The sequence below is a fragment of the Amblyraja radiata genome, chromosome 3 (genome assembly GCF_010909765.2).
Source record: "Amblyraja radiata isolate CabotCenter1 chromosome 3, sAmbRad1.1.pri, whole genome shotgun sequence".
Classification (NCBI taxonomy): Eukaryota; Metazoa; Chordata; class Chondrichthyes; order Rajiformes; family Rajidae; genus Amblyraja; species Amblyraja radiata.
This window is the reverse complement of record NC_045958.1, coordinates 79,955,859-79,968,083: the sequence shown is the minus strand read 5'-3', so window position 1 is coordinate 79,968,083 and position 12,225 is coordinate 79,955,859. Positions and strand designations below refer to the sequence as shown.

The 12,225-nt window shown below is 44.5% G+C and overlaps 1 protein-coding gene across 8 annotated transcripts in view; it reads right to left on the bottom strand.

Moving 5' to 3' along the window:
- Positions 1-5,809: 5,809 nt before the first annotated feature.
- The window catches only part of plppr1 (phospholipid phosphatase related 1), a 79,427-nt gene continuing 73,011 nt past the window's right edge, over positions 5,810-12,225 (bottom strand). For 2 of the 8 annotated variants that reach the window (XM_033018208.1, XM_033018199.1), the window contains 2 exons: positions 11,713-11,800; positions 5,810-6,119 (listed from right to left, as the gene is read on the bottom strand). In XM_033018208.1, coding sequence (XP_032874099.1) covers positions 6,031-6,119; positions 11,713-11,800 — 177 coding nt within the window. In that variant the 3' untranslated portion in view covers positions 5,810-6,030. Of the gene's footprint in view, positions 6,120-8,733; positions 8,797-11,712; positions 11,805-12,225 lie in introns of those variants that run through there. The other 6 variants (XM_033018200.1, XM_033018204.1, XM_033018207.1 and 3 more) reach the window with 6 other exon arrangements.

Sequence of the window (12,225 nt, the reverse complement as noted above, 5' to 3'; positions counted from 1 at the left end):
GAAGAGAGAGCAGCGGCAGCTAAAGCGCGCCAGCGTCCACTCTCTCTTCCGACAGCCATCTTGGACACAGACTAACAAAGTACCTTACACACAGAAAAATCATCAAGGCACAAAAGTCCAGTCCCCATTCCCAGTTCTCCCAAAAGTCAGGCCTATTAAGGCCACCGCTGTTGCCTCAACGGAGGCCCGATGTTCCTGGCCATTCTAGCCGGGTGGTCTTGCCCCGGCATCGGGAGAGTCCTCACAGCGGCTGGGCCACCTGGAACGGCCGCTTCCTAGCAGGGGATTGTCGGCTTCCAGGCTCCCGATGTTAATGTCGGCGCCGCCCGCTCCGCTCCGCAGACTCGCAGCCCGGAGGTGTTGCTCTCGGTGTTCCAGCTCCAGCGCGTCGATCCAGCGCGGCGACCAAGGCAAGGCATCGCCCGCTCCGCTCTGCGATGGCGCTCCAGCGCTGTGCCGCCACCGAAGCCGAGGTGCTGGGCGGTCCGCACCAGGAAACGGCGCTCCAAGCCCGCTGGTAGGCCACGAGGACGGGTCGACGGGCAGCCCAGAGAAAAAGCTGCCTCACCGACCAGGTAGGGACCTAGAAGTAAGGTTACCTCCTTCCCCCCACAATAAGAAGTCAATTTCTTCGAAAAAACGATGAACAAAACTAACTAAAAACTTTAAAAAAAAGGAATTAAACGGTCCTAATTCTGCTCCTATCACTTATGAACTTATGAACGTATGTTTGGCACAGACATCATGGGCCGGATGGCATGTGTGGTACTATTCCCTGGTCTAACTGGTGCAGGACAGGCCCAGCAGAGTCGGATGATATCTGTCCCCTCTGCAGTGACGTGTCAAGGAACCCGTGCTCCATCTTCGGATCACCTTACAGAAAAGTGTTAAACACACTCCGCCTTCGATCGGGGTGGGTGTGAAAATGGCAGCTCCAGGAACTGAACTTGAGCATTAAACCTGCAGGTTATAGGGCCTGTCCCACTTGGCCGTCATTTGTGAGCCATTGCAGAGCACTTAAGGAAGTAGCCGCAGAAATAGTGGATGCATTAGTGATCATTTTTCAAAATTCTTTAGATCCTGAGGATTAGAGGGTAGCTAATGTAACCCCACTTTTTAAAAAGGGACGGAGAGAGAAAACGGGGATTTACAGAAGGTGCAGGATCAGTTCATTCCAAGGATGAAGAAAGATTCCAAGGGGAGAAAGAGACGACCATGGCTGACAAGGGACGTCAGGGACAGTATAAAAATTAAAGCGAAGAAGTACAACGTGGCAAAGATGAGTGGGAAGCAAGAGGATTGGGTAATGTTAAAAGAACAACAGAAGATAAACAAAAAGACAATACGGGGGGAAAAGATGAGGTACGAAGGTGAGGTACGAATCCAAGAATATAAAGCAGGATAGTAAAAGCTTATTTAGGTATGTGAAGAGGAAAAAAATAGTTAAGACCAAAGTTGGACCCTTGAATACCGAAAAAGGTGAATTTATTATGGGGAAAAAGGAAATGGCAGATGAGTTGAACAGGTACTTTGGATCTGTCTTCACTAAGGAGGACACAAACACTCTTTCTGATTATAGTAATGGCCAGAGGATCTGGGGTGACAGAGGAACTGAAGGAAATCCACATTAGGCAGGAAATGGTGTTGGATAGACTGATGGGACTGAAGGCTGATAAATCCCCAGGGCCTGATGGTCTGCATCCCAGGGTACTTAAGGAAGTGGCTCTAGAAATCGTGATGCATTGGTGATAATTTTCCAATGTTCTATGGACTCTGGATCAGTTCCTGTGGATTGGAGGGTAGCTAATGTTATTCCACTTTTTAAGAAAGGCGGGAGAGAGAAAACAGGGAATTATAGACCAGTTAGCCTGACATCGGTGGTGGGGAAGATGCTGGAGTCTATTATAAAAGATGAGATAGCCGAACATTTGGATAGCAGTAACAGGATCGGTCCGAGTCAGCATGGATTTACGAAGGGGAAATCATGCTTGACTAATCTTCTGGAATTATTTGAGGATGTAACTAGGAAAATGGACAAGGGAGAGTCAGTGGATGTAGTGTACCTGGACTTTCAGAAAGCATTTGATAAGGTGCCACATAGGAGATTAGTGGGCAAAATAGGGCACAGGTTATTGGGGGTAGAGTGCTGACATGGATAGAGAAGTGGTTGGCAGACAGGAAACAAAGAGTATGGATTAACGGGTCCCTTTCAGAATGGCAGGCAGTGACTAGTGGGGTACCGCAAGGCTCGGTGCTTGGACCGCAGCTATTTACAATATACATCAATGATTTGGATGAAGGGATTCAAAGTAACATTAGCAAATTTGCAGATGACACAAATCTGGGTGGCAGTGTGAACTGTGAGGAGGATGCTATGAGAATGCAGGGTGACTTGGACAGGTTGGGGGAGCGGGCAGATGCATGGCAGATGAAGTTTAATACGGATAAATGTGAGGTTATCCACTTTGGTAGCAAAAACAGGAAGGCAGATTATTATCTAAATGGCGTCAAGTTGGGAAAAGGGTAAGTACAACGGGATCTGGGGGTCCTTGTACATCAGTCTATGAAAGTAAGCATGCAGGTACAGCAGGCAGTGAAGAAAGTGAATGGCGGTTGGCCTTTATAACAAGAGGAATTGAATATAGGAGCAAAGAGGTCCTTCTGCAGTTCTACAGAGCCCTAGTGAGACCACACCTGGAGTATTGTGTGCAGTTTTGGCCCCCTAATTTGAGGAAGGACATTCTTGCTATTGAGGGAGTGCAGCGTAGGTTTACAAGGTTAATTCCCGGGATGGCGGGACTGTCATATGCTGAGAGAATGGAGCACCTGGGCTTGTACACTCTGGAGTTTAGAAGGATGAGAGGGGATCTCATTGAAACATGTAAGATTGTTAAGGGTTTGGACACGCTAGAGGCAGGAAACATGTTCCTGATGTTGGGGGAGTCCAGAACCAGGGGCCACGGTTTAAGAATAAGAAGTAAGCCATTTAGAACGGAGATGAGGAAACACCTTTTCTCACAGAGAGTGGTGAGTGTGTGGAATTCTCTGCCTCAGAGGGCGGTGGAGGCAGGTTCTCTGGATGTTTTCAAGAGAGAGCTAGATAGGGCTCTTAAAAATAGCAGAGTCAGGGGACATAGGGAGTAGGCAGGAACTGGGTAATGATTGGGGATGATCAGCCATGATCACATTGGATGGCGGTGCTGGCTCGAAGGGCCAAATGGCCTACTCCTTCACCTATTGTCTATTGTCTATTCCCCCTCTTCTTTCTCTGCAACTTATTTTTCTGCAGCCATATTTCTGGCTAAACTTCTGGGCATAGCCTTTCTACTGCCCACTCTGGTGAAGTGAAGAAAGGGAACAAGGGAACAGTGGGTGTGGTTTGTGGTAAAGAGTAAGGCAGCGAAGGTTTTTGGGGGCAGGTTAGGGCTTCTGTTCGATGGAATTGGGCTATCAAGGGCAGGGTTGGGGTATGGGAGGGAGGGGTTATGATTGACTGATGGGGCAGCATCTGAGACACAGTGATAAGCAGAGGATCAAGGACACAGCTGTGTTGGTGCCCTGAGGAAGATAAGCAGCTAGAGGTACCTCTTCAAAGGGAACCAATCTGCCATCTCTAAGTCTTCGTGGACTGGTGTATGCTCAGGCTGATCCTGCTTATGTATCATTAATATGCTTCTCACATTCATAGTGAAGACTTGTTTTGGCACAAAGTGTTCCTGCTGTCCATCTCATTTGAATGTGTGAGCAGTTCTGCTTGTGCATGCCTGACATGTGCAGAACAAAGGGAAGCAAAAACACAAGCTTCAGACGGAAAACTGTGTGTACAATGTCATCGGTTTCCAGATAAAACATCTCACATCAAATAATAAAATTTCCGAACCAGATTTTCGTATCACCTTTTTTACCTCAAAAACTTCCCAACATGAGGCAAAGGAATCATTTGGATGTGTAGTTACCATGGTAAATTAGCAATTATTAGTCAATTTGCAAGATCCCATACAATGCTATGTGGTAAAGGAATCAAACGTAGGAGGAAATTCAGTTCATAATGTCCATGCCAGTAATCTACTTTATCAGTGGGAGGATATATTTATTGAGAGAACATTAGGTTCTCTTCTTTAAAATACTGTTACAATATATTTTTGAGAGATCAATTTGAGATATTGCAGGAAGCTGGAGCACTCAAAGGAAATCCAGGCGGTCACAGGGACAATTTGGAAAACCCACACCGACAGCACTGGAGGTCAGGATTGAACCTGGGTTGTTGGTGCTATGAGGCAGTAATTCTACTAACAGCACCACTATACCACCCTAATGTTTCTCTGCAACAGCTCACCAGGGCATATTTGACAACATTGCTGTTTGGTTGAGAATGTACAAGGCATGGTTAGTAAATTTGCACATGACACCAAAGTGGGCAGTGTTGGAAAGAGCAAAGATGGTTATCAAAAAAATTACAGTAGCATCTTGATTAGTTGAACAAGTGGACTGATAAATCCTTAATGGAGTTTGATGCAGACGCGGGGCATTGCATTTTGGGAAGTCAAATCGGGGCAGGACCTTCACAGTGAATGGTAGGACTCTGAAGAGTATTGTAGAGCAGAGGAATTAGGAATGCAGGTATATCGTTCTTTGAAAGTGGCATTTCCGCTTGGGGAGTCTGCATCCTGCGGGCATGAACATTGAATTCTCCCAATTTTGTTAGCCCTTGCTGTCTCCTCCCCTTCCCCAGCCCTCGGGCTGTCTCCTCCCATCCCTCAGCCCTCGGGCTCCTCCTCCTCCTTTATTCTTTCTTCTCCCTGCCTCCCCCCATCAGTCTGAAGAAGGGTTTCGGCCCGAAACTTTGCCTATTTCCTTCACTCCATAGATGCTGCTGCACCCGCTGAGTTTCTCCAGCATTTTTGTGTACCTTCACAGATACATAAGTTGGTTAAGAAGGCTTTTGGCACATTGTCCTTCATCAGTCAGGGTATTAAGTATAGAAGTTGGGATGTTATGTTGTACAAGACATTGATGAGGCCATATAGGTATTTGGAGCAATGTGTTCAGTTTTGGTCACCCTGCTGTAGGAAAGATGTTGTTAAGCTAGAAAAAGTGCAGAAAGATTTACAAGAATGTTACCAGGACCTGAGGGGTTGAGCTATAGGGAGAGGTTGGGCAGGCAAGGACTTTATTCCTTGGAGAGTAGGAGGATGAGTGGTGATCTTATGGAGGTGTATAACATCGTGATGGGAATAGATAGGGTGAATGCACAAGAGTCTTTTATCCAGAGTAGGGGCATCAAGAACCAGAGGACATAGGTTTTAGGGGAAAGGGGAAGATTTAATAGGAAACTGGGGGGCAACTTTTTCACATAGAGGGTGGGTGGAACAAGCTGCCCGAAGACGTATTGAGGCACGTACTACAATGATATTTAAAGAGATTTGGACAGATATATGGAAACATAAGGTCTAGACGATTATGGGCCAAACCAGTGTAGATGGGACATTTTGGTCAACAGAGGCAAGTTAGGACAAAATGCCTGTTTCCATGCTGTATGAACCTATGACTCTAACATCTCTTCAATCAGGCTTCTCACAACAATGTGAGGAGGATTGAAGGGACAGAAGAACACCACAACTTCCCAATGCCCTTCTAAATCACATGCTCTCTTAACCCGGATCTATTACCTGCAATGTAAAAGTAATGACAATCCCATTGAACAGCCCAGTGAGAATTACTAAGGGGAGCGATCACATGGAACTATCGTGTTGGAAATGAGATAGAAGGACATTTCTTGTTAACAAAATGCACCCATCACTTCACAAGGTAAAGTGTATATAAACCAGACCACACACTTTATTGTACAAAGACCACATAACACAACTTGAATTTACATAAGAAATTAGAAATGTTTACATCAAAGGATTTAATTCTGAAACAGGCTATAAGATCAAGGTATGCTACAACACTTTGTCATACAAAATGTACAAAACATCCCATACTAACTAGACAGGTTCTTGAGTTGCACTTTCCACAGCTTAACACTCATTATAAAAAAGTACCAATTTGTGTGTTTTTGTTAAGAAGCGAAGAAGGATTTCTCTTCAGGTCACTTCTGTTATTGAAGCAGAGTGGTTCTGTAAGAGGACACAAAGGAAAAAGGTTTAGTAAATGTTTCGGCAGCTGCAGTAATGGAATTCAGGTCAAATAGCTATATGCACACTGCAAACACTTTTGTCCAGTGGGGTTTCCATTTGAAAATAAAACTTGCATTTGGACAGTCTTTCAAAAGCTCAGGCTGCATGTTGCAGTTAAGGAAGTGCATTTGAAGTGGATTGAAACTGGTCGCAAAGGTAATTTTTGCACAGCAAGCTGACACAACAAGCAATGTGCTAAGGAGAAGACTACCTCTTTTCAGTGATAATAGTTGTGGGATAAGTATTGACGAGAAAATTGAGAAAACATCCACAGCGAATCTTCAGAAGAGTGTAAGTGACCATTTCCATGCATCTGGCAGTTGCTTCATCCAAAGCACTGCACTTCAATAAAAGTGGTTTAGCTCAAGCCTTTGATGTGGTACAAACTAACATCTTCGGAGTCAAGAGGAAAGGCTGCTATCTACAGAGCCATCATCGTAGATTAAAAAGGGTGTATTATTTTGGAAAGTTAACCAAAGCAAAATTGCTGTGCAATCTATTTTATCACAGTACAAAACACTTGGTGAGAAACCTTAACCACTGGCAAAATATTTGTAATGTGCATGTATTAAAGAAATTCACTCATAGTGGACAAACAACACTGCGGCACAGGCCTGTGAAGGGGGAGAGAATTGTTGGTGTAAAAGGGTTATACACAAAAAACAGTATGACAGACATTTCATGTGTTAGAACAGACTGAAATAAGGTCCAAAGTTTTCAAAGATACTTTCGAACAAGTTTGTCACACTTAATCACAAACAAAGTGTTTTAGGGATGAGTATACAATATCTCCAGCTGCATAAACAACAGGGGAGAACATTATTTTGATCATGATGACTTTTATTAGACAAGGTTGTATTCAACCCTGTGCATGGACTTCAGTGGAAACAATGGCAGAGGAGGTGGAAACAACCAGCAGGTGATTCCAGCTCATGCAGGCAAGACAAACGTCTCCCCAAGACACATACAAGCTGGGAGACAAAAGCCTCAGATGATGCCTTAAACAATCCCTTAAACTATCAATTTAGTCATGAACAGATTGTAATGTTGATTGCATAATGAACTGTTTTGAGTATTTGGTCACTGGTCAAGCACAGGAGTTATTCAAAAGTAGATCCATTTTCAGCAGCAAATTCAGAAGATGTTTTTTTGCCCCCAAAAATGACTAATCCATATGCCTGAATGATGCTGGGTGTTTGAGTTAAGGAATGTTATTCTTACAGCACAGGAGGAGGCCATTCAGCCTGTCAAGTTGTTTCTGGTGCTTGAAGAACTAATAGTGTGGCAGACAGGAGGAGGCTGGAGGGGCCTTACAGTGCTAACTTCAACCTTAATGACCCAGGGTTTTTAAGAAGGAACTGCAGATACTGGAAAATCGAAGGTACACAAAAATGCTGGAGAAACTCAGCGGGTGCAGCAGCATCTATGGAGCGAAGGAAACAGGCAACGTTTCGGGCCGAAACCCTTCTTAGGGTTTTGGCCCAAAACGTTGCCTATTTCCTTCGCTCCATAGATGCTGCTGCACCCGCTGAGTTTCTCCAGCATTTTTGTGTGCCTTTAATGACCCAGGGCCTGGATCTTACATTCATTGGCCATTTGGAGGAGCAGGAAGGAGAGCAGTTGGAGAATTTTGACAAGACCATTGTGAATTGCCAATTGTCCTGTGCCATTCCCACAGCTACAGATTGAGGTGAGAAAGAGGGACAATGACTGTGACAAAAAGCTAAGATCACAAGGCTCCTACGGCGTGAAACTGGAATTGAACAGCGGCGCACCATTAAATCGGTCGCTGATTTTACATTGTTTCCAAATTGATTTCCCCATTGGCCTTTACAGAAGCGATTCAAGACTTGTATTAACCTTTGTGGCTTGACATAGTATAAGAATATAATCAAGCTGAAATCCAGTCCAGGTTGTCAGTGATGCCCCAGCCTAGTACAGGAAATATGTATAGGAAATTCATGGGCATCCTAACTTCATTGCTCTGACATGTACCAAAGATGGGCACGTCCTCCAAGGTTGAAGTTCACTCCAGTGTTGTTAGATGTAGGGAAGAGAGGCTGTGAGGAAAGCTTTGCTGGGGCTAGTTAGATGACTTTAGATGCTACCTGATTCTTAGTCATTGCATCCATCCTCATTTCTCTTAGCACAGACTAGGCCAAATGTGTGAACCATAAACGGAGCAATTGTGAGTAGAAAAGACAAAAGCTGTGCATTTCATTGTGATCTAAGATATGTTTACTTAGCCAGTGTGCATTAATTGATACCTCCAGCATATAGTCACCATGAGGGATGTAGATATTTTTGGTTTGCTTTTGTGTTTCCCCAAATGTTGCTACAGAGTGGGTCACTATAAGCAGTTTAGAAATCATACTGCTCAGGGACCACACCAGCTTGGTCCGGGAATCAGGAGAACTTCCAACAAAAATTTGCCCTGGATTTTCAACTGGTAGCACTCCCTGCCACATGCTCCTGGGGACGGACATAACAGAATGGAGGGCAGGGTGAAATGTCATCAGGCCCTTGGCAAGATGGCATTTGCATGCACACTCACGCGCCCCCTGTTTTCACTGGGAGATGAAAGCACCCATGCGAATCACCTTTGCGACCTAATCACCTGAAACAGAAAGAAAGCCCTGCCTCAAACAGAGGAAAGTATTTTTTTTCTAATTGTGAGCAGACAAGTGACTTACCTGCTTTAAACCCCTTGCTCAGGTTTTGATATCAACTTTGGTGTATTTATGCCAATAATGGGAAAATCTTTCAGAGCCCCAGTGTTAATTTCAAACACGTGGCGATAATGTTTAGCATGGCTTGACATGGAGTGAAGGTCCCCTATTCTAAGCAACAACATTAATCTTTAACTCAGCATCGGGAGGGATATCTCCCTCCTCATTGCACAAGTTGCACAGTCTTGTACCATACTTTGTATCCACTTTGATTGGGATTACCCAAGATCACCAGGTTTGGACTTTAGGTGGAAAATATTTTCACTTCTTAATTTTGATTGTCATTAAATTCTGGATTCTCCAAGAGGAGAATAGTTTTTTAGCCAAACTTATCATCGCACTGTCTGTGCAAACTAAAGATGTTCTTATTAATTTCAAAATAATTCATCAATTAAAACCTCGTTCATCAATAAATGGAGTTTTAGAAGCTCCAGACTAAAGCACAGAAGCAGACCATTCAGCCCTGCTGGTCATTACTAGGACTGACACTGCATATTTGTATGCTCGGTGAGACTAAGCGGAGGTTGGGCGATCGTTTCGCGAAAACACCTCCACTCAGTCCGCAATAACCTACCTGAACTCCCGGTGGCTCAGCACTTCAACTCCCCCTCCCATTCCCAATCCGACCTCTCTGTCCTGGGTCTCCTCCATTGCCAGAGTGAGCAACACCGGAAATTGGAGGAACAGCACCTCATATTCCGCCTGGGTTGCTTGCGTCCGGTTGGCATGAACATTGAATTCTCCCAATTTTGCTAGCCCTGGCTGTCTCCTCCCCTTCCTTAACCCTCGAGCTGTCTCCTCCCATCCCCCCGCCCTCGGGCTCCTCCTCCTCCCTTTTTCCTTCCTTCTCCCCCCCACCCCCCATCAGTCTGAAGAAGGGTTTTGGCCCGAAACGTCGCCTATTTCCTTCGCTCCATAGATGCTGCTGCACCCGCTGAGTTTCTCCAGCATTTTTGTGTACCTTCGATCTTCCAGCATCTGCAGTTCCTTCTTGAACACTGCATATTTGTATCCTACTGTATTATAACCTATCACTGTGTCACCTGCTTTGGGCTTAAAGATCCCTCATGTGAGCTCAGTCTTAATGCAGTTTAACCGGACTGTACATAGCTGCAGCACTGTGACATAAGCACAAGTTTGTGGGAAGAGAGGGAGCTGGGGTGTGGTGAGATGGTTTTATTTTGTGAAGCTAATTTTTTCACATTTTGTTCCGCAAATGCCCAATTATAAACACAGTCTAAATGACCCCTGATTCACTAGTATTGTGATAAATAGTTGAAGAGCATCAGTTCTGCTGAATATCCATACATCCAAATGTCCAGTCTATCAGCTTGAAAGAGTACCACCCTTAGCAGCTTACTGGGGGGAGAAAGAGTTACATCTCCAGTATCATTTGTGTGGAGAAGCATTTCCTGGTTCTCACCGACAATAGACACAAAATGCTGGAGTAACTCAGCGGGGCAGGCAGCATCTCTGGATAAAAGGAATGGGTGACATTTTCGGTCGAGATCCTATCTTCACTCAGGGAAGAGGGAAACGAGAGATATGGAAGGGTAAGGCGTGAAAAACGAGAGAGTAATGGGGACAAAGATCAAGGAAAATGTAGAATAGATCATTGTTAGCCAGGGGAAGGTGACATTTTGTATCTATCTTCAGTGTAAACCAGCATCTGCAGTTCCTTCCTACACATTTCCTGGTTCTCAACTGAATGGCTTGGCTCTGATTTTAATCTGACACTCCCTTGCTCTATATTCTGCTACCTACAAAAATAGTTAATTGTCTATCTACCCAAGATAGACACAAAATGGTGTAGTAACTCAGCGGGATAGGCAGCATCTCTGGAGAGAAGGAATGGATGACGTTTTGTGTTGAGACCCTTCTTCAAACTGAACTACCCATAGGGTCCATCTACCCATCTGCTCCTTAAATCATCTGAAACACTGTAGTCATATCACTCTTTCAAATACTTAAGAGAATGGCTTTATAATATAATAACATTGCTTGCACTGCTATCGTCCCATCCATGTCTCTTTCTGGATATTCCAAAGGATTTGCACTCAATTAAGTACTTTTGAAGAGTGGACACTGTTCTGTATAAAGCGGGCAACCAATATAGACACAGGAATCCCCGACAATGGACAAAGATCGTCAGTAACGCTGAATGCTATTGGATTTTATCTCCTTTGAGAGGGCATAATTTAATATCACACCCAAGAACCGCACCTTTTCTCATTATTGCACTGTATGTCAACTGAGATGTTGGTGCTCAAACCTGAGGAGGTGGACGAACTAACGGTCTTCAGACATATGTGAGGGAATACTAACCATTTAAACCACAGTTGACATGATAAGACAACTTCCGTCCTTAAATCATTCTGTTCGGTAAAATGAACCAGGGCAACGGTAACATAGCAGAAATAAATAGGTCAACATTTAACAAAACATTGCAATTCTGAAGCAGAAAAATGCCAATTGCCTGTGGCCATCACTAGGATTAGGTCTTTGTTTTGCCCGCTTGGGTGATTGCACTGAAACTACGACAAGAACAGGCAAACAGTTCAGCACCAAGGTTCATAGAGAAGACCAAGCCAAGTGTGAACAACCAAGGCAACATGGCTGAAAGCACAGTAAAATCTAGCTAGAGGAAGCAAACATAGGTTACACAGTGCCAGATTCACGTGGAACACAAGAGGAAGCCCATCAGCTGAGAAGCACCAGAGGCAGACACGCAGAGCATAATCTCGTACAACACCAGACGTCTAAACTCTGGAGCTCACAGTGGAGCCCTGTCCTTGGGTATATACCTCCTGTTGACTTGGGTATCTGGCTGGTCCTGGAAAATGACCCTGGGACGAAACACCCCCTCTCGGGGGGGCTGTCGATGTCTCCCACCTTGCTGTCATGCCGGCATTAAGGGAAGAAGAGCCACGTTGTAAGATCAGTGTTACAAGAACAAAATACCGTGAAACAGTGACTTATTCACACTTTGTTCAATTTTGTTTACCCTGGTCCATGTTGTCTTCCCTACTTCCAGAAGCAGGGTGAACACTTTCTGGAATGCCTCTGTTGAGTGCACGAGTGTGATCTAACCATTACTTGTCACCTTAATTGTCTCTGCCATTCTGACCTCCTTGCCTTGGCCCTCCTATACTTTTCCAACAAAGCTCAACATAAGCACAAAGAACAACATCTCATTTAACAATGAGACATATTGCAGCCTTCCAGACTCAAACCCGAGTTCAGAAGTTTCAGGTGATGATTGTGGTTTTCCATTTGTACTTCTTGTCCCTTCTTTTGATTCTTTAATGATTCCAATG